Consider the following 24,270-nt stretch of genomic DNA (forward strand, 5'->3'; position numbering starts at 1 on the left):
AACGAAAGACCAAAAACACCATTAAAGAAAAGAGCCCACGGGTGATGCCTTGTTTAGTTGGCTTTCTGATTGTGATGATGGAAATAAGGGCATCATTTGTAGAGCATGAGTGCGTGTGAGCATGTGGACAGAACAATGGAAAAAGTCAGGCAGACCGCAGACACCGGAGGACCGACATCAGGACAGGAAGTGAGAGGGCAGTGAAGGGACTTATTCACTTCAGCATTAAAACATCACTACAACCCTACTTCTCCTTTTGCAAACATCATATATGTAGTTGTGTTTCTTACATGAACGCCTGTAAATTTGATTTTCTTGTTATAGCTAATGTATGCTAACCTGGCTGAAGGTGTTGTCATCAAGTCCCTTGTCCTGACCTAACCCAGCCCAAACACACCAGCCCTTCAGTTAAACAGACATCAAACGCAAACGCCGCTTTATTAAACGTTCATACGAATTGGAAAAAAGTTATAGCATTACATCAGAAAGGTAATGTTTGAATTTTAAAATAGTACCAAATATAAAAAAGCCATTTGTAGGATGATTTCCCTGAAAAACAACCTATAAATACTGCAGCTATCAAAACTTTGATCTTTTTGTTTGAGCATCCCGACCAATCCTACAAATGGGCGGGACTATCTTTGTCAGACCAAAAGGAGATGTTTCAAATTTGATTGGCGATCCATATATTATATAATTCACTTCAAAAAGATGACAGTTAATAACTCAATTATCTTCTTTATTGAGGACATAATATGAACAAGAACATTTTTTTTATAGAAGACACACCATGATTCTTGAGCCGTGGGCGAGTGTATGTGTCTAGCACACAGATGGCGTCAGTCTCGTCTTAGTGTGAGTCTCAACAGGACCTCTATAAAGTAGAGACAAGTACTGTAACACTGCTCATTCTCAATACAGCACCATTACAAATATACGTTATGTACATACACACCAGGATGATCTAACGCCTTTTGTTTAGTGGAAAAGAAAAGGATAATCAGAGAAATTGTGGTCATAATAAAAAATAAAAAGAAAACACTAAAAAAGACTGAGATGTCAGTGTATAAACTATTTGGTGTAAAACAAAGGTCAGTTTTAATGGAATAGTTCACCCAAAAATAAAATTTGCTGGAAATTTACACTCAGGCTACCCAAGATGGAGATGAGGTTTTTTTTTTTTTTACTGCTACAGATTTGGAAAAATTTAGCATTACATCACTTGTTTAGAGTCCAAACAGCTTCTAGAAACACCACAATAAACCACAAATAATCCACACGACTCCAGTCGATCAGTTATTAAATTGTGAAGCAAAAAGCTGTGTGTACATTGTTTAAATAAATCCATCAAGGAGTTTTTAAACTGTTGCTTCAAACCAAAATACAAGTCCATAATCCATAATAATGCTTCCTTCAGTGGAAAAGTCAATCCTGTGTTGTCCTTTTGCATCAAAATCCACTAATATACTTGTTTAGAACTGTCTTTGTAAACGGTGTTTGATCTGTGCATATTTCTCTCTTGATTCAGATAAAATTACGTATTCAATGGAGAAAGCAAAATTATGGACAGAGGGCGGTTTGAAGTTAATTATTGAGTTTGTTTGTTTCTTCATGGATTTATTTGAAACACAGCTTTTCACTTCACAATATATTTATTGATGGACTGAAGTTGTGTGGATTACTTTGATGTTTTTAATCAGGTGTTTGGACTCTCATTCTGACGGCACCCATTCACTGCAGAGGATCCACCGTTGAGCAAGTGATGTAAAGCTAAATTTCTCCAAATCTGTTCCAATGAAAAAACAAACTCATCTGCATCTTGGATGGCCTGAGGAATAGTACATTTACAGCATTTTTTTTCTAGGTGAACTATTCTTTTAATGTAACTATTCCACAAAAACAAGGGACCTACTACTTCTTTGTAAAAATTTTCACAGTTTCGATTCAGTTTAAGCACAACTGAAACAGATGAGGTATGTCATATGGATCCATAAACATTTCTAGCAGTATCAGGACCTAAAATCAATATTGGCTCAGAACTGGCTCAAAGTGAAAAAGAATGACTGTAAACATTTGCAGGTAAATGTGTGAAGTAAGAATGCTTGAGTAACAGTTCGAACCGGTCATAGTTACAAACGGCAAAATCTGGCAACAACCTAAGAGAGGCATCGGACTCTCAATGTTACACTTATTAGCTTCAACATACCTGTAACATCCCTCTGAAAATATACACTCATGCATATCAATAATAAACCAGCAAGTCATAATGTCCAGAGTCTGGGTCACTTCCATTGGACCTACTACACCCCCTCCTCTCGTAAAAGCTGGAAGACGGAGGAAAAGTCTTTGTTAGAGTAGCCATGAGCACACATCACACGGTAGATCTGGTGTGCCAAAGAACCAAGAGGAATTGGGGTCTGGGCACTGGTCGCCATATCCTGAGCAAAACCAAGATCCTGAGAACACAACATTTTTTTTTTTTTTTAACAGTTTCGCCTTAAAATCATTTAGACTTGGTGTCAATTAATAAATAAATGTGATCAAAAGAAAAAAGAAGAATGCTTCCACTTGCTTTAGCCATTAGCTTTGTGCCAAAGCCTCCCTGGTAGTTATTTGCTGAGGGCACTCCTTCCATTACACCTGGGACGGGGTTATACTTGTCACTGGACCAACATCGTCCTGAACTCATGTTCAGAATCTTCGCCAGCAGCTTTGGATCTAAACCCAGTCTGATCAAAAGAGAGAGAGACAGGTCAAAGGACAGAGGTCAGACAGAGCGCTGACCTTTAGGCTCATGACCAGATCATCCCTAAGTGGAAAGCAGGCCTGGATAATACAGTATTGATATTTAACAGGAGCTGCAGTTCATCATTTTCCACTCTCCCGCTTGTTGTCCCCCACACAAATGCAGGGGTAATAAAACTCTGACACAAGCAGCTGTCTTATTAACTCGCCCCCACCAATCTGTCCCCCATAAGAGAAACCAGGGTGATTTCAGTCCTGCATTTAAAGTAGATCTGAGTGAAATGGGCCTTGCTGCTTTACAGATGAATGTGCACCCAAATAACACAGTATAACAGAACAAAACTGACAAGACAGCAAACACAACAGAAAGATTGTGACATTTTCTGAAGAAAGCAGCTGCCATGATGATAAGTGTATGGTTGCTGGAGCCTAGTTAGCTGCTTGTTTAGTTTTTAGTCAAAAGAGCTCACCTTAAACTATGATATTTGTTGCATCTAAAAGCCATTAATAAAATTGTAAAAAAAAAAAAAGTAGTATGAATTTCGTGTTGTAGGAAAAAAACTATTTGTGTAATTTTCATATGCTTTCTAAAAACTTATAATATATGATATAATTTAAAAAAAGGTTTGATCTAATCACTACAACTATCACTAAATATGTAATTTTGTAAAGCCATCATGTAAAAGATAACAGCATACTTTCCTTACACTTTGAAAAAAGAAAAATTGAATATATTAAATATAAGTGATAATGTTTGAATACATTATAAAACACTTTTGGGTCCCACTTTATGTTGAATATGAGAGTTTTACTCAATTAGTAATATTTATTATATTATATAATTACATTAAATATATGGGGAGTCACTACACATGGCATTTTAAAATCTGAACTAGACTTGGCTTATAAGACAAAAAAGGTCAGACTATCTGAAAACACAAGACCTTTTCAAATAATAATAGTTTGTTCAGTTTTTTCTACCAAATAATCAGAAATGTTGTCAAACTATTTTTATCAGGAGAGTATAAATGTAAAAAAAGGTTAGAAATAAAATGACACTTAAAGTAGAAAAACATTTAGATGGCATTTTTAGTTATGAATAGCCTTTTCCTGTATATTAGAATAAATCAATAGGTAGAACAAAATAGAGTCACATTATTGACACAAACACCACTAATAAAAAAAAAACGTTAAATAGCACTATTTGCTGAGACAAAAGAAAATTAGGTGGCAGTTGACAAAAAGCCATTTTGAAACAAAAAGTAGATGAAGAGAAGAGGGGGAAAAAGAGGGAAATCTGAGGATGATGTGTAACTGGGCTAAGAGCTGCAGTCTCTTGCTTTAACAAGAGCATAAATATGACCACATCAAGAGCGCCTCGACACACGCGTGTGTGTACGCACTCACGCCGGAGTGGCAGCGGTGGTGAGACAGTAAAGTGCGCTTTTTAGCTTTCTTATGTCTATTAAACTATGATGAGTGTTTAAGAGCAGTTATACAGTAACTCCACCTGTATCTCATTCAGGGGGCCGCGCCTTCATATACACTCACACGCACAAACACTTTTATAAGTCTATGCAATAATTAGGAGACAAGGACACACAGATGTGCATAAAAAGTATATTTCTTTCCCCTTTCTATTATTCCATCCCACACTGTCCGTTTTTACAGACTGTTTTGGAAAATCTAATCTCAATAATGTGTGTGTGTGTGTGTTTGTGAGCGGCGCTGTCATTTGACAGTTGTTTCTGGAGGGTTTAATGTCTGTAAACAGCCCACTGACTGACCCCGTATCAATCTCCCATTCTCTCTCGCTGCCTCACTTTCCCCTTTATGTCTGTGTCTCTTGGTCTCTTGGGGACAACCGGTGACATATGTTCAACATCGTCCCCTCCTTCCCCCAGCTCACACTCACACACACACACACACACACTCACGTTCTGGGTCAGTGACTGAAAAGGTTACTGCCTCAACTGCAACCTGGATTCTCTGCTACAACACAAATCACTCTCTCGGCACAAGAAACGAGTGTGTGTGCGTGTAGGGGAGGCGCCTTCACTGTTAACATGCTAAACGTTATTTTGTATAGCCCTCATTCTATTCCTATGGATATTATCCGAACCATTTACACATCGAATTTACATGAAAGAGACCCTTTCAAAGGATACTTGTGAAGATTTGGCTGATGAAATCGAGTGTGAAGTGTGTGCAGGTTAATACCACACCAGCAAGGGCAAGGAAAACAGATGTGAGAGTCTAGTTAAACAGGATGAGTGAATTATGGTAAAAGAAAAAGGAAAGGAGGAAATAAACTAGAGGCGTCTGATGTTTGATCACTGAATTAGAACAGGGGCCCATTTTGTTAAAGACTTCTGTTTATACACTATGCTTCTTGCTCTCATTTTATCTTCATCAAACCCTGGTGCTCTCAAGATTATAAACACATAGTCTTATAAGCAAACACACACAGGCCACATTTTTATTAATGTCTTTAAGAGGCAACAAATGAGTTTATTACCAAATCTCAATTATCTTTTTAAACATCTGTACACAGGCTGTGTGTGTGAGGGTGCTTGTGTAATGGATGAAATTTCAAAGCTTCTCAATCGTGTGTATGTTGCAACAATATACATATATTTAAAAAACGGGCTCAATCTCGGTTGTACCTGCTGGTGTAAAAGAGAAGACAGCAGCATATGCATGCATAAGTCAAGATAGATGGAGAGAGGAAGAGAGAAAGAGAAAGAGAGAGAGAGAGACAAAGTGTGAGAGGGGAGATAACTGAAGTGAAACATCATGCATGACCAGAGATACCCAGCACTCGTTGTGAGAAAATAATAAAAGGGCCTTTTTCTAAAAGGAGGGTACAACCTGGTGTCCCGTTACTCTTATAAAACAGATTTCTTAACAATTTCTCCACATAATCGCAACTCAGTATTGAATTTATTGCCGTAAACCTTATTCAGTTATTAACTAATTATATCTACTAGGGAAGAAAAGTAAATAACCTCATTATATAAAAAAAAACATACACACACACACACACACACACATACATATATATATATATATATATATATATATATATATATATATATATATATATATATATATATATATATCGGCGTTAATGTGCTGCGTTAACGTGCGACTCTTATCGGGCGATAAAAAAATATCGCCGTTAATCTATTCTCAAAGTTGGGTTGGGAGCTGGGTCTATACTAAGCGAGCTATGATGACTTTCACCTTGATATTTTATATAACCGACTGGCTGAGGTCAGCCTAAAAAGATGCTCAGGACAGTTGACGGGCCACTGCTGCGCATCGTCACGAAAGCTTATCTTTTTCACGTGTTTTTAAGCCTTACTGCTTGTAGATTTAAACATTAAAGCCTCCAAACCAACGCTATCTCACTACCAATTCATACGTATTTTACGAGGTGGCTTATTCGTACGAATTTGTACGACCTCACTCGTACGATTTTATACGATTTGTTTAAACCCCAGTGACGGTTAGGTTTAGGGGCGGGGTTAGGTGTAGGTCATTCGTACAAATTCATACAAATTGTGCAACTCGTAAAATACGTCCGATTTGGCAAAAATCGTATGATTTTGTACGAGTGTGGTCGTACGAATTCGTACGAATAAGCCACCTCGTGAAAAATGTACGAATTGCCGTGAGATCGGGTTGTCCAAACACAAGACGCGGAAAAGCTGAACAGAGTAGCTGGTTACTCACGCGCTGTGTTCAGTGCGCACGAGAGAGATCGAAAGCCGCATATCACAGACAGCGACACTGAACCGAGCTCTCTTCTGCGAAGTTCTCCTCGAAGTCCCTCCTGCATGAACGAACAAATACAAATCGCAGTTTGAACAAACAAAAAGATGTGAAAGAGCCCAATTCAGTACTCGCGGTGTTCTGGTGTTCAGGGCTCACGCAGAGAAAGGCGTCTCAAAACACTTGAACACCGAAACTGCTTATTTTTGCTCTTGTGCCAACAAATACATACAAAATATGTCAAAATATCCACCTTGGAAATTATGCTCGAAAAAACTGCCAGTTATTTCTGAAGTGAAAGTAAACAGTTGAGGAAAAAATGGGATGTGTATTATATTGGATGTGTTCATCCTCTCTTAAAGTGGCCGCGCCTAATTTAGCTACTGGCTGCTGTAATGTTAATCCAAGAAAATGAAAATCACTCACTGCTCTTGACTGAATTACTTTGTAGTTTTAACAGTCAAACCAAACATTATTCAGACACCAGATATAGTTTTTGATATGTATAGCAAAACTGTAATAATGTGTCTGAATAAATGTAGGTTTGATTGTATATTTCATTTTTACATTGAAGACTATCCAGTGCTATTTTACATTTAATTATTTGGTTTCTGTACCTTGACACCTACAAACTTGAAAAAAACTTAAACATTGTGTAAATAGCACAAAAAAATAAAAATAAACGAACATACAAATTAAACAATTTCAAACAGGGCCCACTAGTACAACCTTCACCGGGTCTCGGAATTCGAATTAGCCATTTTAATCTAGATTAATTTCAAGATCACAGTGAGATTAATCTAGATTAAAAAAATTTATCTATGCCCACCACTAATATATATATATATATAGTGATTAATCGCATCCAAAATAAAAGTTTTTGTTTACATAATATGTGAACTGTGTATATTTACTATAATACACACTCATACAGCATATATTTTGAAAAAATTTACATGTATCTACATGTATATATTTATATTCCTAAAATTTAAATTATATATAAATATATTTAATATATAAACGTAACATATTTTTCTCAAATATATACATTAATATGTGTATATTTTTATATATACTTAATAAATATACACGGTACAATACACATATACTATGTAACCAAAAACATTTATTTTGTATGCAATTGATCTTTTGACAGCACTAATAAATGAATGAATGAATGAATGAATAAATATACACACATGTGGTCAGAATTGTTGGTACCCATGGTAAATATGATCAAAGTAGGCTGTGAAAATAAACCTGCATTATTAATCCTTTTGGTCTTTTATTATCATTTTATTTAATTCACTAAAATCTAACCTTTCATTTGAAAATCTCATTATTAAATAAAGTTTTTTCTAAAATACACGTTGGACACAATTACAGGAACCCCTAGAAATTCTTATGAGTAAAATTTCTGTGAAGTAAATTACCATTCATATTTACAATTTTGAGCACACTGAACTGATTATGAATATGAAATTATCCAGCCATGGCTTCAGGTTTCACAGGAATATAAATAGGGGTGAAAACAAAGGCCAAATTCCCTTAATCATCCATCACAATGAGAAAAAACCAAAGAATATATTTCTGATGTGCAGCAAAAGATAATTGAGCGTCACAAAATAGAAAATGACTTTAAGAAAAGAGCTAGAGCAGTGAAAATCCCTATCTCCACCATCAGGGCAATAATTAAGAATTTCCAAACTATAATATATATATATATATACATATATTAAACAATTTGTAATGGTAATGGCAAAAAAGCTTGTTAGAGTTATTGCAAAATTATTGAGTTACTGCTAAATAAATTATCAAACTAATATATTTTCTTTTTAATGTTTGTGAAATTGATTTCAATGGAATATGTTCAGAATGTAGATGTTCTCAATTTTTGCAACAGGACAGGAAAACTTCCATGAGATCCATGAGCTTAATTAATGAAGAATAAAAGTACACACACATCTATGTATATCCTTATAAATACATGTCATATATACATGTACATGTTTTCCTTTACATTTTAGGCCCAATTCTGTACCAAATTCAAAGAAAGTTGTAAAAAATTAAAGTGAGAACTGAAAGAACAAAAGATACTTGAGGAAAGGTGGAAAAACCTGCTGATAATTCTCCATAGTGAGAGATTAATTATTTCTCCCTAGCACCCATTTGCTTTCCAGTTGAAAGAGAAAATCATAATATCTTCAAATAAGTCAAACAATCATCCTCTTTACATTTTCTATGTGCAGTTTGCTGCATGAGAGGACAGGCTGCATTGCAGCATGGGAGATTTATGACAGCCAGGAACCCAAGGTATTTAAATGAGTCTGTATAAGTGTATATGAGTGTGCAGATGCCTTACATGCTCCTTATATCCCAGAGAAGAGGGATGCCATCGCTTCATGCACACTAGATTCTGAGACTGCATTCAAGCAAATATGAATGCATATCTCAAAGAATATGTTGATCTGTTGAATCCAACCTATTAAGATGTATTTGCAAGCAACACTGACAAGCAATATCCTCTAATATAATTTTCCCTTCTTCTCTCTTTAAAATATATATATATATATATATATATATATATAAAAAAAAAATATATATATATATATATATATATATATATATTTTATATATATATAAAATAAGTAATAATAAGAAGAGAGAAGATATTGCCTACACATTTTTAAACACAATGAAATATGAACTCCTTTTATCTAAAAAAAAAAACAGCGTATGATTGATCAGTTACAACACATACAATAGTGTCTATCATCACTTTTGTCAAACGTTGCACAGGGAATGAGAAGAAAAAATGAAATGAGATTTGAAAGCTATAGCAGAAAGCAGTTAAAGTCTAAACAAAGCTTTTCAGACAGAAGGTCAAAATAAAACGAAAATTATTTTTCTTAATATATGTCTTAATGTAAGTGGAGTGAACCTCATTTTACTTTTTTTCCTATAATAAACAAGTCATGCCATGACCCCTTTACATTTCAGTCTTTCTTATACAAAGCAATCATGTGGAAGTTTAAAACTAGAGCAGGCTACATATGAACTACTTTTTAATGCTTTTTTTTCTCAAATATTTGGGGCTAGAGAACAGCATCTTCACCTAATTCCAAGGTTCATGGTCTCTGCTGTGCCAATCATGCCAATTGCTAACAGCATGTTGTTGCAGATTTTCGCTGCCTGAAAGAGAAAATTGCAAAACATTAGTTCAGCCACAGAAGTAATTTAATTTAAAGATTTTGTAGTAACCTTTTATCGACAGTACATAAGGAATTTGTTACGCACCACATAGTGCTTAGTGTGTTACTTAAATAGGTCATATAATGAATAACATACTGGGTTAAAATGAGAATTTATGGTAACAAAGCTACAGCAACTTGTACATAACAAATGATCACATCAACACATTACATTTACACGTCAAAGACACTTGCTGTCACTTACTCGTGTCAAAAGCACTTCAGACACTTGACTGAAGATAGATGCTTTTATTTTGAAATGGCAAAACAACAATATAAAAGCATAAAGATGAAAAAGTTTGCCAGTGCAAAAATAAACTTTTTAAAGAGTTCTCTGATCTGATTTTAACAGATTGTGTGGTCCATTTCAGCATGGATTTTCTCAAAGGGTGATAAAAATTTACTTGAAAAACGGAAATAGAAATATGAGCCCATTCGCAGACAACAATATCTATTAATGTATCATAACAGATCATACTGAAAAAACACCATCTTGGGCATTTTAGAACAAGGTATGTGTGACGAGTGGGGCGGGGCCGAGGGATGTGGGAACACGAGCGAGGCTGGTGGAGTGATTGGGAAATCCGCTACACCTGCGGCCCACCGCCGGTCTCGAGTCCACGTAGGAGATGGAAGGATATAAAACTGGAGCGACGACAGTGAAGGACGAGAGAGGACCAGGCCTGGGCTTTTAGTTGTGTTTTGGTATCATTTTATGCGCATCAGTCGTCCGTGAGGGGCTGATGCGCTGTTTTGTGTTTATTTTTATTATTAAAATGTTGTTTGATTGTCCGCCGGTTCCCGCCTCCTTCTTCCGGATGAATACGAAGTTTAAATCATTACAGTATGATTGCCAAAAAAAAAAAGTTAAGTCTTTAACCCTTTCACACAGTGTTGATCCCGGAAAAATGCCATAAAATCGACAAGGTGCCTTCTGTGTGAACGCAAACACGTCCCGTTATGGGGAACTAGCAACATTTCTGGGATCAGTAATGGATTGAGCCCTGTGTTAAAAGGAAGAACCAATGCCGTAGAGAATGTGTCGTAGTGAGGATGCACGTGTCATCACAACGACGTGTGATTCTTTAACCGGGAGAATAAAATGCAGATCAACATTCACAACAAAACAAATCTCTGCAAACTGTAAAGGGACAAGTGACCTTCTCACTATCCATGCTGGAGCTGATATAGTTCTCCAGCCTAGTGGAACGGTGCAAGTCACATTACACGTCACATCCTGATATCCTCTGCGCAATCTGACTTTGTGGCAACCTAGAATTAAACTGCTGGTCTTGTCTGGCCAGAGGAGAACGGCACACTATTTCAACACTCATTTTCCATTTTTGATTCTATAAAGCTGCTTTGACACATTCTGCATCGTAAAAAGCGATATATAAATAATAGTCAATGTCTTGACTGACTAACATGTGTTTATGGGATCTTTACAGCTATAGCCAGAAAATAACAATTAAGTAAATTTGCTACCTATCACATTCTGTTTTATTAAAGGGACAATAAGTAACTTTTTAGGTATTTTATTATCTAAAATCAATATTTTTATTCATAAATATGCCCTCAATGGTGTACAAATACCTATGCCAATGTTTAAACTAATCCTCGTAAATGAAGAATTTATTATCTTTATATACATGGGACGGGTAGGTCGACGGAGGCTTCCATGTAGTTCCGCCATCTTGCAAAACTATAATAGCAGAGAGGGACAAAAAGTACTAAGCCAACGCGTTTCCACAACGCGTTTTCGGTCAGAGCCAGAAACGCAGGTGCAGAGCAGTGAGAGGCGCTTGAAACTGCACCGGCAAGTTTAAAATTCTGGATTGCATTCTTAGTATGGACCATACATATGCCGCGCCACAGGAGAAGAAAACATCGTCGCCAAAACGAAGTGCTATTAGAAGACATCCTGTCAAAGCTTTTTGGTACATATCGCCTACCGTAGATGTAACGCGCATTTGAAAAAGCGAGGCGCTGGAGAGCAAAATTAGTTTGAATGCAAAATACAATTTCACCACTAGATGGGAGTAATTCCTACTTACAGTCCCTTTAATGTCTACACCTACACCAGCCCTATACATATCCCTTACAATAATGCAAATCCAGTAATTATTGTTGCTCAGCATGTCAAAAATTACGCAGTACTGATGTGCGCATGCCTAATAAGCTGTGGTGGCCTTAGCTGTCTCTCTTCTAGCCCTAAACGATCTTTATGGGATGTGTATGAACACACAAACAGATTCCAGAAAATCACTGTCAGTGTGAATGAACCAAACTCAAATGATCCTGGGACAAATTATGATTTCTTTTTCTGGAATCTCTGTGTGAAAGGGGATTTTGAAGTTCCATTAATGGCACCATCTTTTTACTACAATTTTTGATTAATTACAGGCTATAGGACATTCATGTTTGTGAGTATTTACCTGTCCACTTCCCACTTGGCCACAGTACACTACATTTGCTCCCATAGAGGTGAATAGCTCCTGGGCAGCATTAAATTCCTCCTCAACTCCACCCACCATGAAGGTGAGTTTAGCCAGACTGGCTGCACCAACACCTGAAAAGAATGCAGTCATGACTTTAAAATCATTGCAAATGTTCTCAAAATCACTAATGTCAGTTTTCAGCTTGTATATTTGTAAATGCTGCGGAGGTATCATTATAATGATTGCATGTGACTCCAAGTGTCAATTTTTCGAAATTGAGATTTATACATCATCTGAAAGCTGAATAACTAAGCTTTCCATTGATGTATGGTTTATTAGGATCGGACAATATTTGGTCGAGATACAAACATGAAAATCTGGAATATGAAGGTGCAAAAAAAAAAACTGAATACTGAGAAAATCGCCTTTGAAATTGTCCAAATGAATTCTTAGCAATGCATATTACTAAACAAAAAATTTAGTTTTGATATATTGACAGTAGGAAATAAAAAATATCTTCATGGAACATGATCTTTACTTAATATCCTAAAGATTTTTGGGATAAAAGAAAAATCGATCATTTTGACCCATACATTGTTTTTTTGGCTATTGCTAAAAATATACCCCAGTGACCTAAGACTGGTTTTATGGTCCAGGGTCACATAATACTAGCATATTACGTGTTCAAAGATCCAAACAAGATCCAAAAAAGATTCCTTTATTATACAGCTGAAGAGCATTATAAAAAAATTAAAGTAACCTTCTAATTTACCTTAAGCATGCCAGGATTTAGTCAACAATGTGTGTGTGTTTTGGAGCAGAGGAGGGTATTAATAAGCTGTCTGGCACCAGCGGGACAACATTTGAGTGTTTGCCTTTAAAAGCCGATTGTCCAAATCATCCTTCACAACTCTCTGAGGACAAGGACCCATTGTCCTCCTCCACACAAACACATAGACTTGCATACGACAGCTGTGACTAAAGCAACACTCCTCCCCCTAAGTGAACACGCCCCCTGGGGTATGAGTGACAGCTCTAAGGGGTAATTAACTTTACACTTTATCATGTTCAATTAAGCGCCACGCCTTAAGAGGACCGAGCGTGGCCAATCACGTTAAAGCGTGCCATGTTCTACATGGGAGGGGTGCTTTTAATGCTGCTGACATAGATATGTGTGTCCGGGGATTTGCCAGATTAGAATGCAATTAAAGTAATAAAATTGGCCAGATTTTTTTTTAAGACTAAAACCTCATCTGCTGCACTGAAATCCCTAATATCCATATAAATAAACACACAAACACGATCCAATTTATCCAAATTTATATTACACACTGGATACAATATGAGCTAGAAAAAAGGCATGTGCTTTGAGGTGAGTGGTCTGTTTGTGTGCGTGTCAACACTAATGAATAGGCTGTTTATACTGAGAAGCTAATAATGCTGAAGTTAATTATTAAAGACTAAGAGAAAAGAGCTGATGCAAGATAGATCGAGTGAAACGGAGATAAAGAAAGAGAGTGAGAGAGAGAGAGAGAGAGAGAGAGAGAGAGAAAGGAAAAAAGACTTTATGACTTCCCCTGTATTGATTTTAGCCGTACTTCTCCATCATCAATAATTATCTCATCCTTTTCCTTCTGCTACATAGCATCTCGAAGAATAAACGTGTATGTGCTTGTGTGTTTAGTTTATCTATAAACAAGCATTAATAATTTTTTTGCACACTTTTTAAATTAAACTGGTTTATCATATTTAATGAAGACATCACATTAACACATTTACAATGCTAATAGTAATGCATGAAAGGTTAATGCAAGAGCAATATGAAAATGCAGATGGGGCCAAAGCATAACCCCCCCCCCCACACACACACACACAAAAATCTAACGTTGATTCTAACTGGTCAACTGCAGAATTCTGCAACCAATTATTTGTGTCCTCTGAGCTATGAAAATTAAACTATCTATTTGTCTCAGGCAATGTTAGTTTTAATATTGAGAAAAAAAATCTAATAATGTCAACTGAAATATATATTTTGGTTACATTTGGATGTATTTGTGTATTTATAAAATCATTTAATAAGAGATAAAAAAAAACTGACGATCTCACACTTATCATTAGGCCTAATCCTATATCCAATCTAATCTAGATCTACTCCAAATTGTGAAATGTGTTTAAAAAGGTCAAACGTGTTAAGCTGTAGCTCTTATTGGTAGTTGAAAACCCAAATCAGGATGGCTAAACTACTCAATAAACAAGTACAAAATCAAATCTGCATTAGATTAAAATTCTAAATCTATAACAGCAAATATATAAGGAAGAAACCCACATGGACGTGAACTCTGACGGAGATGTACTCAGTCGTTTGTGGTGTCAGGTACCACAAACTCTCTTTCCAGCATCTTAAAAACTCAGAAAAAGCCACTTAAGGCTGTACACGCTTTTTCAAACGCCAAAACATTCAATTAGTGGCAAAGTTACATTAAACTACATTTGTGGATATGGGCCTCTTTTCCCAGGCAAAGCGAGATGGTGGAGCTTAAACCACCTCATCGAGCGTAGATCTCAAAGCCTTTACTGTGTGTAAACAAAACCCCATGCAAACCTCTTGTCGTCTTTCTACAAGCCTCTAGAACTGCTGACAGTAATAAAGACTCTAAATGACGAAATCAGTTCTTTTTTCAGCCCTCCCCACCAGACGCACACACAAACTCACTTGTCCTTTTTTGCGATCTGTCAGCTATCCTCCTGAGCTGATCAATAACATTCTTTTTGACTGTAAAAAGACCAACATTGATCGCAAACAGACAATAGGGATTTGAAAGTGATTGTCTCTCTAAACGAGATCTTAAAAGAACATTCTAGGAACCGTTGTTATTGTGTTTCCAATACCAGAAACACTGCTGTAAAGACATTAGGTAAACCTCGATAAAATAGGCACTATATCAGAGGATGTCAATGATTCATTTAGTTTACGATCAAAGCTATATTTGTCCATATTGGATAATCAGGCCAGTAAATGCATAGTCTTCATGCCACCTAAACTCCTTTAACTTTTGTTTTGACCGTATGACTTACTTTCTTCTGTGAAACATAAAAATATATTTTAAAGATGTTTTTGTCCAATAAAAGTCAATGTGGGTCAAAAACAACACTCTACAGACCAAAAAAACAAAACAAAAAAACAGACATATAAAGCTTCCCAATCTAGGGGAAAATCTGTCATTATTTTGATAAAAAAAATATTCTACCATCAATTGTGATTTTAAGATTGCGATTTAAAATTTAAAAAACCTCCAGGTAAATGGAAAAATAAAAAATATAATTATTATTATTACTACTACTACTACAAAATAAGATAAAACAAAAGAAGAAATATTACTTTTGTAATAGTTATTGTAATAATGTTAATAATAATTTATTTTACCGTAGTGCATTTTAAAAATGAAGGTGCTTCACAATGCCATAGAAGAAAAAGATAAGAAAGAGATGGTTATTTAAAGAACCTTTGACTGAATGGTTCTTTGTGGAACCAAAAATGGTTCTTCAATGTCATCGCTGTGAAGAACCTTTTAAGCACATTTAATTTTTTTTTTAAAATGACAACTAAAATTACAATAATAATAACAATATTTATGGCTTTAAATGTTAGTATTGTATTTAAAATGCAGAGAGGCCATAAAGCTTCTGTTTTGTTGGCAACAGTCGGTTTATAAGTGATTCTGATTACAAGTTTAAGAAGACCATTGGTGCAATTGTGTCCTATGCACATCATAAGTGACCTTAACTCAGAGAAAATACAAAGATGAAGATTGCGTGGAACAGCATTTCCTGTATCATGAGCTGCTTGTGTGTAAAACAAAGCGGCAACCTCCCGCTCCCTCTCGTGAAGCCCATACGGAAGTGACTTAACCTGTATTTCATCAACTGGCCGCTAGAGGCTGGCTGCAAAAGGGAGTCAATCCCATAGACTCCCCATGTTAAAATGCTCTACTTTACAGCAGAAAAAAACGTTTACAGCCTGGTTAAAAAAATTATTTTGGTCTATATAGTTAATTTTGCTCTTCATTACAACTTTGGGGGGAGGGGGGGGGGGGGGGGGTTATAACTCGTTCATTGAAATCATATTAAGTCTTAAATTTCTACATAATTAAGGACGTGGTCATTTGATTGACAGGGTGATTGGCGCTGTTGTCACTGACGTCGAGCTATGTGGGCGTGGTTTCAACAACCAGCTCCCGCCTTTTTGCCCATTTTCGATTATCTGGGAGTGACGCTCGGAGACGGGCTGCCAAGATGGCGACGGCCGGCTCTGCCTACTTTTGGCTTCAACAACACTCTTTGGAAACCTATGGGTGACGTCACGCACACTACGTCCATGTTTTTATACAGTCTATGGTGTAAAAGAACACAGCGCCACGCTTCACGTGTCACAATTTTGGTTTTATTTCAATTAATTCATACAGCCCTACTGACAAATTTTTCACAATTATCTTCTTCTGTGTTTCACAGAAGAAAAATAAGCAACACACGTTATGAGTGAGAAAATGATGGCAGAGATTTCATTTCTGGATGAACTGTGCCTTTAAGAAACTTTTTTTGGCTTTTGATGCAGTGGGAACATTCTTACTATTGTAACAGGAACAAACATATTTACTAGCTTCATGTGGCTAAACCTATAATTACGACCAAAAGGAGATATTTTCTCAGACAAATTAAAACACCAAGCAAACTTAATACACTTCTTTCTGCGCATATAAAAACACATACACATGAGAACTTCTCACAGATTAATAGTTTCTACGCCAGCAGTCCTAATGTGGCATACTGACAGGTTCACAGAGGCAAAAGAGTTTACGAGCCACCACACACACAATCAAATGCAAACCTTCACAAGGTCACAAGAGAGTCCTGCACATATTATCTTCATTATTCAGAGAAGTACGATTTTTAATAACTGCCATCGCCCCCCCTCCCATCCTCACCCGCATAGTCCCTTTGAGTGTGGACAACAAGTGAAGAATGATCTGGAATCAATGATCCTCCAGGCCAGGAGTCATCAGTATATTGGCTCCTAAGGATGCTGATTAGTGGCTCCTCACACATGCACACATTCCTTAAATAGCACCATCATCATTATTTTAAAATTATCCATAATTGAGGACCTAAAAGCTGCTTAACAACACTCATCTTATGGATGATGGGTACACACATTTACACACAAACACTTTTGGGAGCCACAGTGACTGTTTAAAGTGGGAGAGGGAGGTTTTGAATGACAGTTCCTCGACAGGGGGCATAAGTGCATACCAGATGCCACCGGAAAATGATAGACAGGTTTTCACTTCTTCACTTTCACTTCTTAGTGCAGCTATCATGTACACTTCAGACTATATATACATTTAATACAATACAAGTCTTTAAATCTCTTTATATCATAATATCTGATAATTCTTTCCTGGTCAGACTCAACATCATAAACACACACGCACACACACAGTGCTATAAAAGTCCCGGCTAGACAGCTGCTGTGGGTCTGTTTCCATCTGGAGTTCAGGACAGACATCGTCCACCCCCATCACACATGTCTCCCAGTCCCTGGCCTTCCCAGCGAGGATCTTGTTATGCTAATTCCTCTGTCACTCACCTATCTATCAGGCAGTCTCTTCCTCCCCCTCCTGCTCCGGCCGACAGAGGGCAGAGATATTAATGAGCGTGCTAGCAGAGTCCAAAAACAGCACAGGGGAAGCTGATCTACATTAGGACATATCTGGGGTCCCACCTCTCCATGAGTGATCTTGTTTCGGGTCAATCTAAAACCCAGATTTTCTATAGTGAAGGGGCATCTGCTGTCCCATCAGGACAGCCAAGCTACAGTTATGAGTGAGAAATGTTAATGCTATCAACTAACAACGTGACTGATTTCATTAACACTGCAGCTATGAAACATGAAAACTCTTATCAGATTCACACATTAAAAAAAAAAAGATGGGAAAGGGAAAGGGTGTGCTGTTTATGCTGAAACTTGGTTCAAAAGGTTATTCCATTATAAACACATTTGAAAGGATTAGATATATTATATTCTACCAATTCGTTATTATTATTATTTTTTTAAACGTAAAGTCGGCAACACCTAAGCTCCAAAAGTATCAAAAATGTATAAAAAAAATAAAATAAAAAAGTCGTATAGCATATGACCAATTCATTATAAAGCAATTTATTAAGAACTAGTACATTTTGGCAGCCCCTATATTAATAATAATAATAATATTATATTATATAAATAAGTTTGTTTTATTGGTTGTATGGATTGGCAAATAATTTCTGATTTATTATGTAATAAGATAACATTTTGTCCATTGTTGTAAATGGTTTTATTAAAAGTAAAATAAAGGATAGATAAAAAAAGTAGCCATTTGTATTATTATAGATGCCATAATAATAATAGTTTGTAAAATTAACATAATATGTATGTTAATTTTCAATAGATATAATAAACTTTTAGGTTTGAGACATCATTGCGAAGTATAAAAATGTAAGAAAAAAAAATGGATAAAAAAGCCCAATAATATTTAAGTCAAAACTGATCTAAAGCAATCATTTAATAATAAAATCTAAATATTTCTTTTAAGCCTGTTTGATCACACGAGGGACTTGACACAGAAATATTTCACTTTAAACTTTTAAATGTATTTTGAAAAGACCATCTGAAAGCCAGAGATTGTCATTTTCTTCTTTATTAGCGCTGATCTACATATGGGCCTGATGGGTGAAGGCTGTTCCATCGAGACGGCTCCTGCGTGCAGGCTGTTCAGATCAGTGATAATAAATGAGAGGAAAGAAGAAAAGAAGATCATTTCACACATTCAGAAATGGCCTAAAATTAAGTCAAGGAAAAAAAAGGAGAGTTTAACTGTTTAAAGCAAATATGGCAAGTGACTATGTTAGAAAAATGTACATTATGAGTTACGTACATTAGAAAATACCACTCTGACTTGAGGTTAAGACACCGTGAGAGCAATCCACCAACACAGCCCAACAAAACCAGATCTAAGCCAGTCCCTCCACACACAAAACTGTGACACAAACGCTCTCTCGCACAGAAAGCCGAAGTTTTCCCACCGTGAGCTGCAAAGTGAGAGTGAGCGACAATGTGGCCACAATCTCAGCAAAAGCAGAGGAATGTGGGTAATTACTGTTAACTAGCCAAGCACTTGTTAGACGTGGCAATGGCCACACACCCCACGTTTCAGAGTGTGTGACGTTAGCCGGGGGTTTGTTGTGGGTCCAATTCTGTAACAGCAGACAGTGAGGTTTGTGCCTTTGAGTTTATTACAGATCTACGCAAAAAAATGAAGAAATAAATAAAAGACAAAGACAGCAAAAAGAAGAGAGAAGAGACAGAGAGTTTGTTCGTCATTTTATGAACGTATTGTTTGAGAAACACAGTCTGATGTGCCAAACCTTAGTGACGCACAGAGAGAGAAACACAAAACCCAGAATATAAAATTATATCAAAAGAAAATCAGCTTTAAAAAAAAATACAACATGATCTCACACACACATGCAAATTCTCTTTTTTACAACAGAGACCTTTGAGAGGACAGGAGATGGGAACAGACACAATGGCGTCATGATGGCTGGAGTGCCACCTTCTGGACACACGCTTTATTTATGTACTAGTGCTGCTGTGTTTTGTAATGTGGTCTGATAAATGCTCCCCATAGACCTGATAAAAATGTTGAGGCTATGAAAAACTATCTGTTGCCCCGCACAACTGATAAATATAAACCCTCTCTTAATGTAGAGATCATAATCTACTGTTTTCGTGTAATTGTTTGGATTTATTCAATGTCGACTGCTTCATCCTATGTGTAGTGTTGTGTATTTTTCTTTGTTATTCTATAAAATACACCTCACCTGACTTTGGCTTTTTTACCAAATGAATTGGTCTTGGACTCGTAACAATAACTTTTTGCAAAAATAAAATAGAAACAATTTGCAATAAACAGGCACTAGGGGTTATACATATTTTTGTCACCTTTGTGCTTTTTAGTCTTCATTCACTCATTCGTTATATTGAAAAGATTAAATTAGAATTGCTTTTTTTCCTTTCAAAAAAGTCTCAACTCAAAAAGAGAAAGATATTATCTGTGGAAAATAGTAAATCCTCACCGCTAAGATGTTAGAGAAGGATTAGATCAAAAGTCTAGTCCAAGGGCTTGAGAACATCCACCCATTCACTTTTTTTATAGCCTAGTCCACACACAGGCTCTTTAAAATCTTGTCTGCACTACAGACGCCAATCAGTAAACATACATCCAGCAAACCTTTCCCCACTCACACAAGTTGTGCATCTTAAACATGTGCTTTTCCAGGGCAGTTTCTCAGCTCTTTATGGCCTTTTATCTATATGAAAGTTCCTGGACTGGGAGAGCCAACATTACTGCTCCATCAAAGTGAAAGCTACTGACAGCGCTGTCCTCCACAACGGCTCAGGTCATTAAAGGCCCTGTCACAGAGCCTTCCCAGAGAATCTGCATAATATAACGGGAGTGTGTTTGTGTTTCTGGAAAATTTTAGGTTTCTTCGCCTCAATTAACTCTACAGGAAATTATTCTGCTATTCTGACACTAAGGTAAACAAATACAAACCTAAATTCAATCATTAAAAGGAACTAAATTTACCAAATAATTTTAAACATATAATAAAAGAAAAAGAAATTACAGAATTTAAACTTCTTGAGTTTGTGTTGCAATATCTAACTTATCTGTGAAGAGAGCATGAGCCATAAGAACAAGCTTCTATAGGTACAGGAAATTAAAATGATTACAAAATAAAAACTGACAATCTGAGACACGTTCAGCACATCTGTGACCTACTGACCACAATAAAAGCCTTCGTGGAAACACAGTTCAGTCATTAAACAACACATAACACTGTAATTGCATCTCCACAGAGAGCATTTCCAAGAAATTTAAACAATAAGATCCTGTCAATCAAACTGAGCGACTATTACGTAGATGGTAATTAGAGGTTGTTTTCAGGTCGGTCATACCTCCTGACACTGGAGCATCCATGAACACTGCTCCCATCTTCTCAGCAGCAGCAGCCATCTCTCTGGACACTGCAGGGTCAATGGTGCTGGAGTCAATCAGAAGGGTGCCTTTTTTCACCTTCCTTAAAGAGGAGTGCAAAATCAAACAGAACAATGTTAAATACCATCATGACAAAAAGCCCAGGAATATTTAAATGAGCCTAACCTGTTGCAAAATTCAAATTAGAGATGTTAATATGGCCTGTGTTTTATATACATTTGCATGCTAATGCTTCTTTGATGTTTGTTAATGATAACATGCCATGCAGGTAAACAATAAAACATTTAAAATAGCTGAATAATATACAATACACTGTATATTCAAGAAATATTATGCCAAATTAGTTAATTTAATCCCATTTGGAAAAAAAAAACTATGAATGCACTATGTACTACCATTCAAAAGTTTGGGGTCTGTAAATTTTAATTCATGTGCTGGCAAAGCTGAATTTTCAGCATTTCCACTACTCCACTTTTCAGTGTCACATGAAAATGTTTTCAGAAAACATCTGAATATGCTGATTTGGCGCTAATTAAACATTACTTCTAATTATCACTATTGCTAAACAATTTTATAGAGTCATACTTAACATACATTATCGGGAGTCTTTGAAGAATAATGTCACTTTCTGATCAATTTAATGTGTCATTGTTGAATAAAAGTATACAATCATTCAAAAATAAAAATTTTACTGACCTTAAACTTTTTAACTGTAGCATATATGGCACCTCTAGGTATCTGTATCTGCATCAGTCATTAAAAAGCCAGCCTGAAATGCTGTAAACTCCAATACTATATAATGTTACTTTAGTGCTCCATTTTACATGCCTTCTACAGACCAGAATTTCTTGAAACTAAAGAGGATTTAAAAGAACTACTAGATTAAGCCTAGACTTGTACTAATCATAAAGTAATTTGAAACTCCTTAATCTTGAACTATTCTTAAAGGGGTCATATGATCCGATTTCAGTTTTTTCTTTCTCTTTGGAGTGTTACAAGCTCTTGGTGCATAAAGAAGATCTGTAAAGTTGCAAAAACTAAAGTTTCAAATCCAAAGAGATACTCTTTATAGAGGTTAAGAGTCAACTACACCTACCTAAAACGACTCGTTTTAACACGCCCCCACATGTCTACATCACAATGTGGGAAGATTTGCATAACACCGCCCAAATGTTAGCGCAAAGATAGAAGGCGCAACTTTTATTCTCGCTGTTGCCGCCGCCACCACCATGTTGTGGAGACGCTGAGTGTTTGGTTCTGAGAGCAAAACTATTTTGTTTGGTCTTCCAAAAGAGGTCACAACTATAAATCAGCGGTTAAGTTGTATTTCAACACTGTTCCAGAACAGTTCAACCCAAGTATTCAGATGTGTGTAGCGCATTTTACAGAGGACGAGGACTGTTTCTTGAACCAGTAGCCTACAATGCCCAGTGTGTTTTTCTATAAAGTGGGACAGTTCCAAATTTGCAAGGAAAGTCTGGCACATCTGACTCACAGTCAGTAATTACGTTTTCATATTTAAAGAATTTGCCGCCGATGATTCAAATGCGAGTTTTGAGCAGTGTAGAGTAGCGCTTGTTGTTTGTCATTTCTCCGATCACAAATGCAGTTTTGTGTTTATGCGCGTGATACGCAATTGAAAATTGAAAGTTTAATGTGAAAGGACTTACTTAAGTATGCCATTGGGTCCTGTGTAAACCTCAATGACGTTGGGGCTGGATGGTAGCATGGTGATGATGCGGTCAGCTTTATCAGCCACTTCAGCAGGGCAATCCAAGATCTGGGAGGACAAGCAAGGGCAATTATTTGCACAGCCTCATTCACAGAACTGTAAAGATGTGGGAAAGACAGTGATAGGGTTTGTTTTAGCGCAATGTTTGAAAAACAGATACTTATACCTGTGCTCCTGAGTCCTGAAGCTCCTTGAAAGACTCTGGGAAGACATCAGTAGCAATGACAGGATATCCATGCTTCAATAAGTTTCTTGCCATAGGTGTCCCCATGTTACCCAGACCAATAAAACCCACTGGGGTCTTGGAAGCCATTGATCTACAGGATACTGAAAAACCACACACAGACAGAAATCATAAGTTACAGTTATAAAAAAATCCTCCCTATAGACACGGAAAGCTGATAATCAAAGAGTGTACCGAAACTTACTGGAGCAATTTTGTAAAAATCAATGTCAGTATAACATCAAATACATGGAATAACACATTAAGCACTATTAAAAAGTCTTTGCAAGATTTCTTAACTCTCAATACCAATTGCTTATAAAGACCTTCATATCCTTACAGATAGAGACGTTAAGTGGAAAACTCTGATATAGACTAAATAAACATTTATTTTGTATAAAATTACTAAATGAGGTGACAAAAGCTGAACTTTGTGAGAAGGCTGGGATGTGAATTTAATTTGATAACAGTTTTATTTTATTATTTAGCTTATAATTTGCATCTGATTTTTTGTTTAAACTAGTATAACCTATGAGCTCCTGAATACCAGATGCATTGCACAACACTTCTGAAACTCAAAAAGTAAACAGTGACTTGCTTATTGTGGAGAATGTACAAACATGTATATGCTTTGACATATGTCCAAGCATACTTCATACATAATCACATATTCTGCAGACTGACAAACAAAACGCATGAAAAAAAAGAAGAAAAAAAAAAAAAAACATTTACACACTGCTCTTTGCAATAACATTAGTGGCGCTTTATCCACCTTGGTCTGTCAATGGATAATTAATGAGGAAACAACATACCCAAAGTGAGCTCCACATGTTTACTGCTTCTTTTATAAAAATTCCGATACCCTCTAAACAATGTGGCCATGGTTTATTTCTCTTGACCTAAGCTCCACGTTGACAGACAGAGTCAGGAACTCAGGGGGCGGGTCCTATGATTGACAGCAACATTCCTCCAATCACTGATAAGGATTTGTGTACCATCCAATTAG

The 24,270-nt window shown here is 36.4% G+C and overlaps 1 protein-coding gene across 1 annotated transcript; it reads right to left on the minus strand.

The window, feature by feature from the left end:
• Positions 1-1,852: 1,852 nt before the first annotated feature.
• LOC132145258 (3-hydroxyisobutyrate dehydrogenase, mitochondrial-like) lies at positions 1,853-24,235 on the minus strand. The gene is made up of 8 exons (XM_059556125.1): positions 24,077-24,235; positions 23,208-23,368; positions 22,980-23,089; positions 21,270-21,391; positions 12,212-12,345; positions 9,641-9,717; positions 2,573-2,729; positions 1,853-2,456 (listed from the first exon to the last, which is right to left on the minus strand). The coding sequence occupies exons 1-8, from the start codon at positions 24,144-24,146 to the stop codon at positions 2,301-2,303; spliced, it is 987 nt and encodes a 328-aa protein (XP_059412108.1). The 5' UTR covers positions 24,147-24,235; the 3' UTR covers positions 1,853-2,300.
• Positions 24,236-24,270: the final 35 nt, after the last annotated feature.

Source organism: Carassius carassius, chromosome 8 (assembly GCF_963082965.1).
Source record: "Carassius carassius chromosome 8, fCarCar2.1, whole genome shotgun sequence".
Classification (NCBI taxonomy): Eukaryota; Metazoa; Chordata; class Actinopteri; order Cypriniformes; family Cyprinidae; genus Carassius; species Carassius carassius.

Excerpts from the sequence above, each read along its gene's own strand:
- LOC132145258 (XM_059556125.1), bottom strand. The coding sequence starts at position 24,146 with ATGGCCACATTGTTTAGAGGGTATCGGAATTTTTATAAAAGAAGCAGT. Across the intron at positions 9,718-12,211 it reads GCCAAGTGGGAAGTGGACAG|GCAGCGAAAATCTGCAACAA; the intron begins GTAAATACTCAC and ends TTTCTCTTTCAG. Across the intron at positions 2,730-9,640 it reads ACCATGAACCTTGGAATTAG|ACTGGGTTTAGATCCAAAGC; the intron begins GTGAAGATGCTG and ends TCTTTTGATCAG.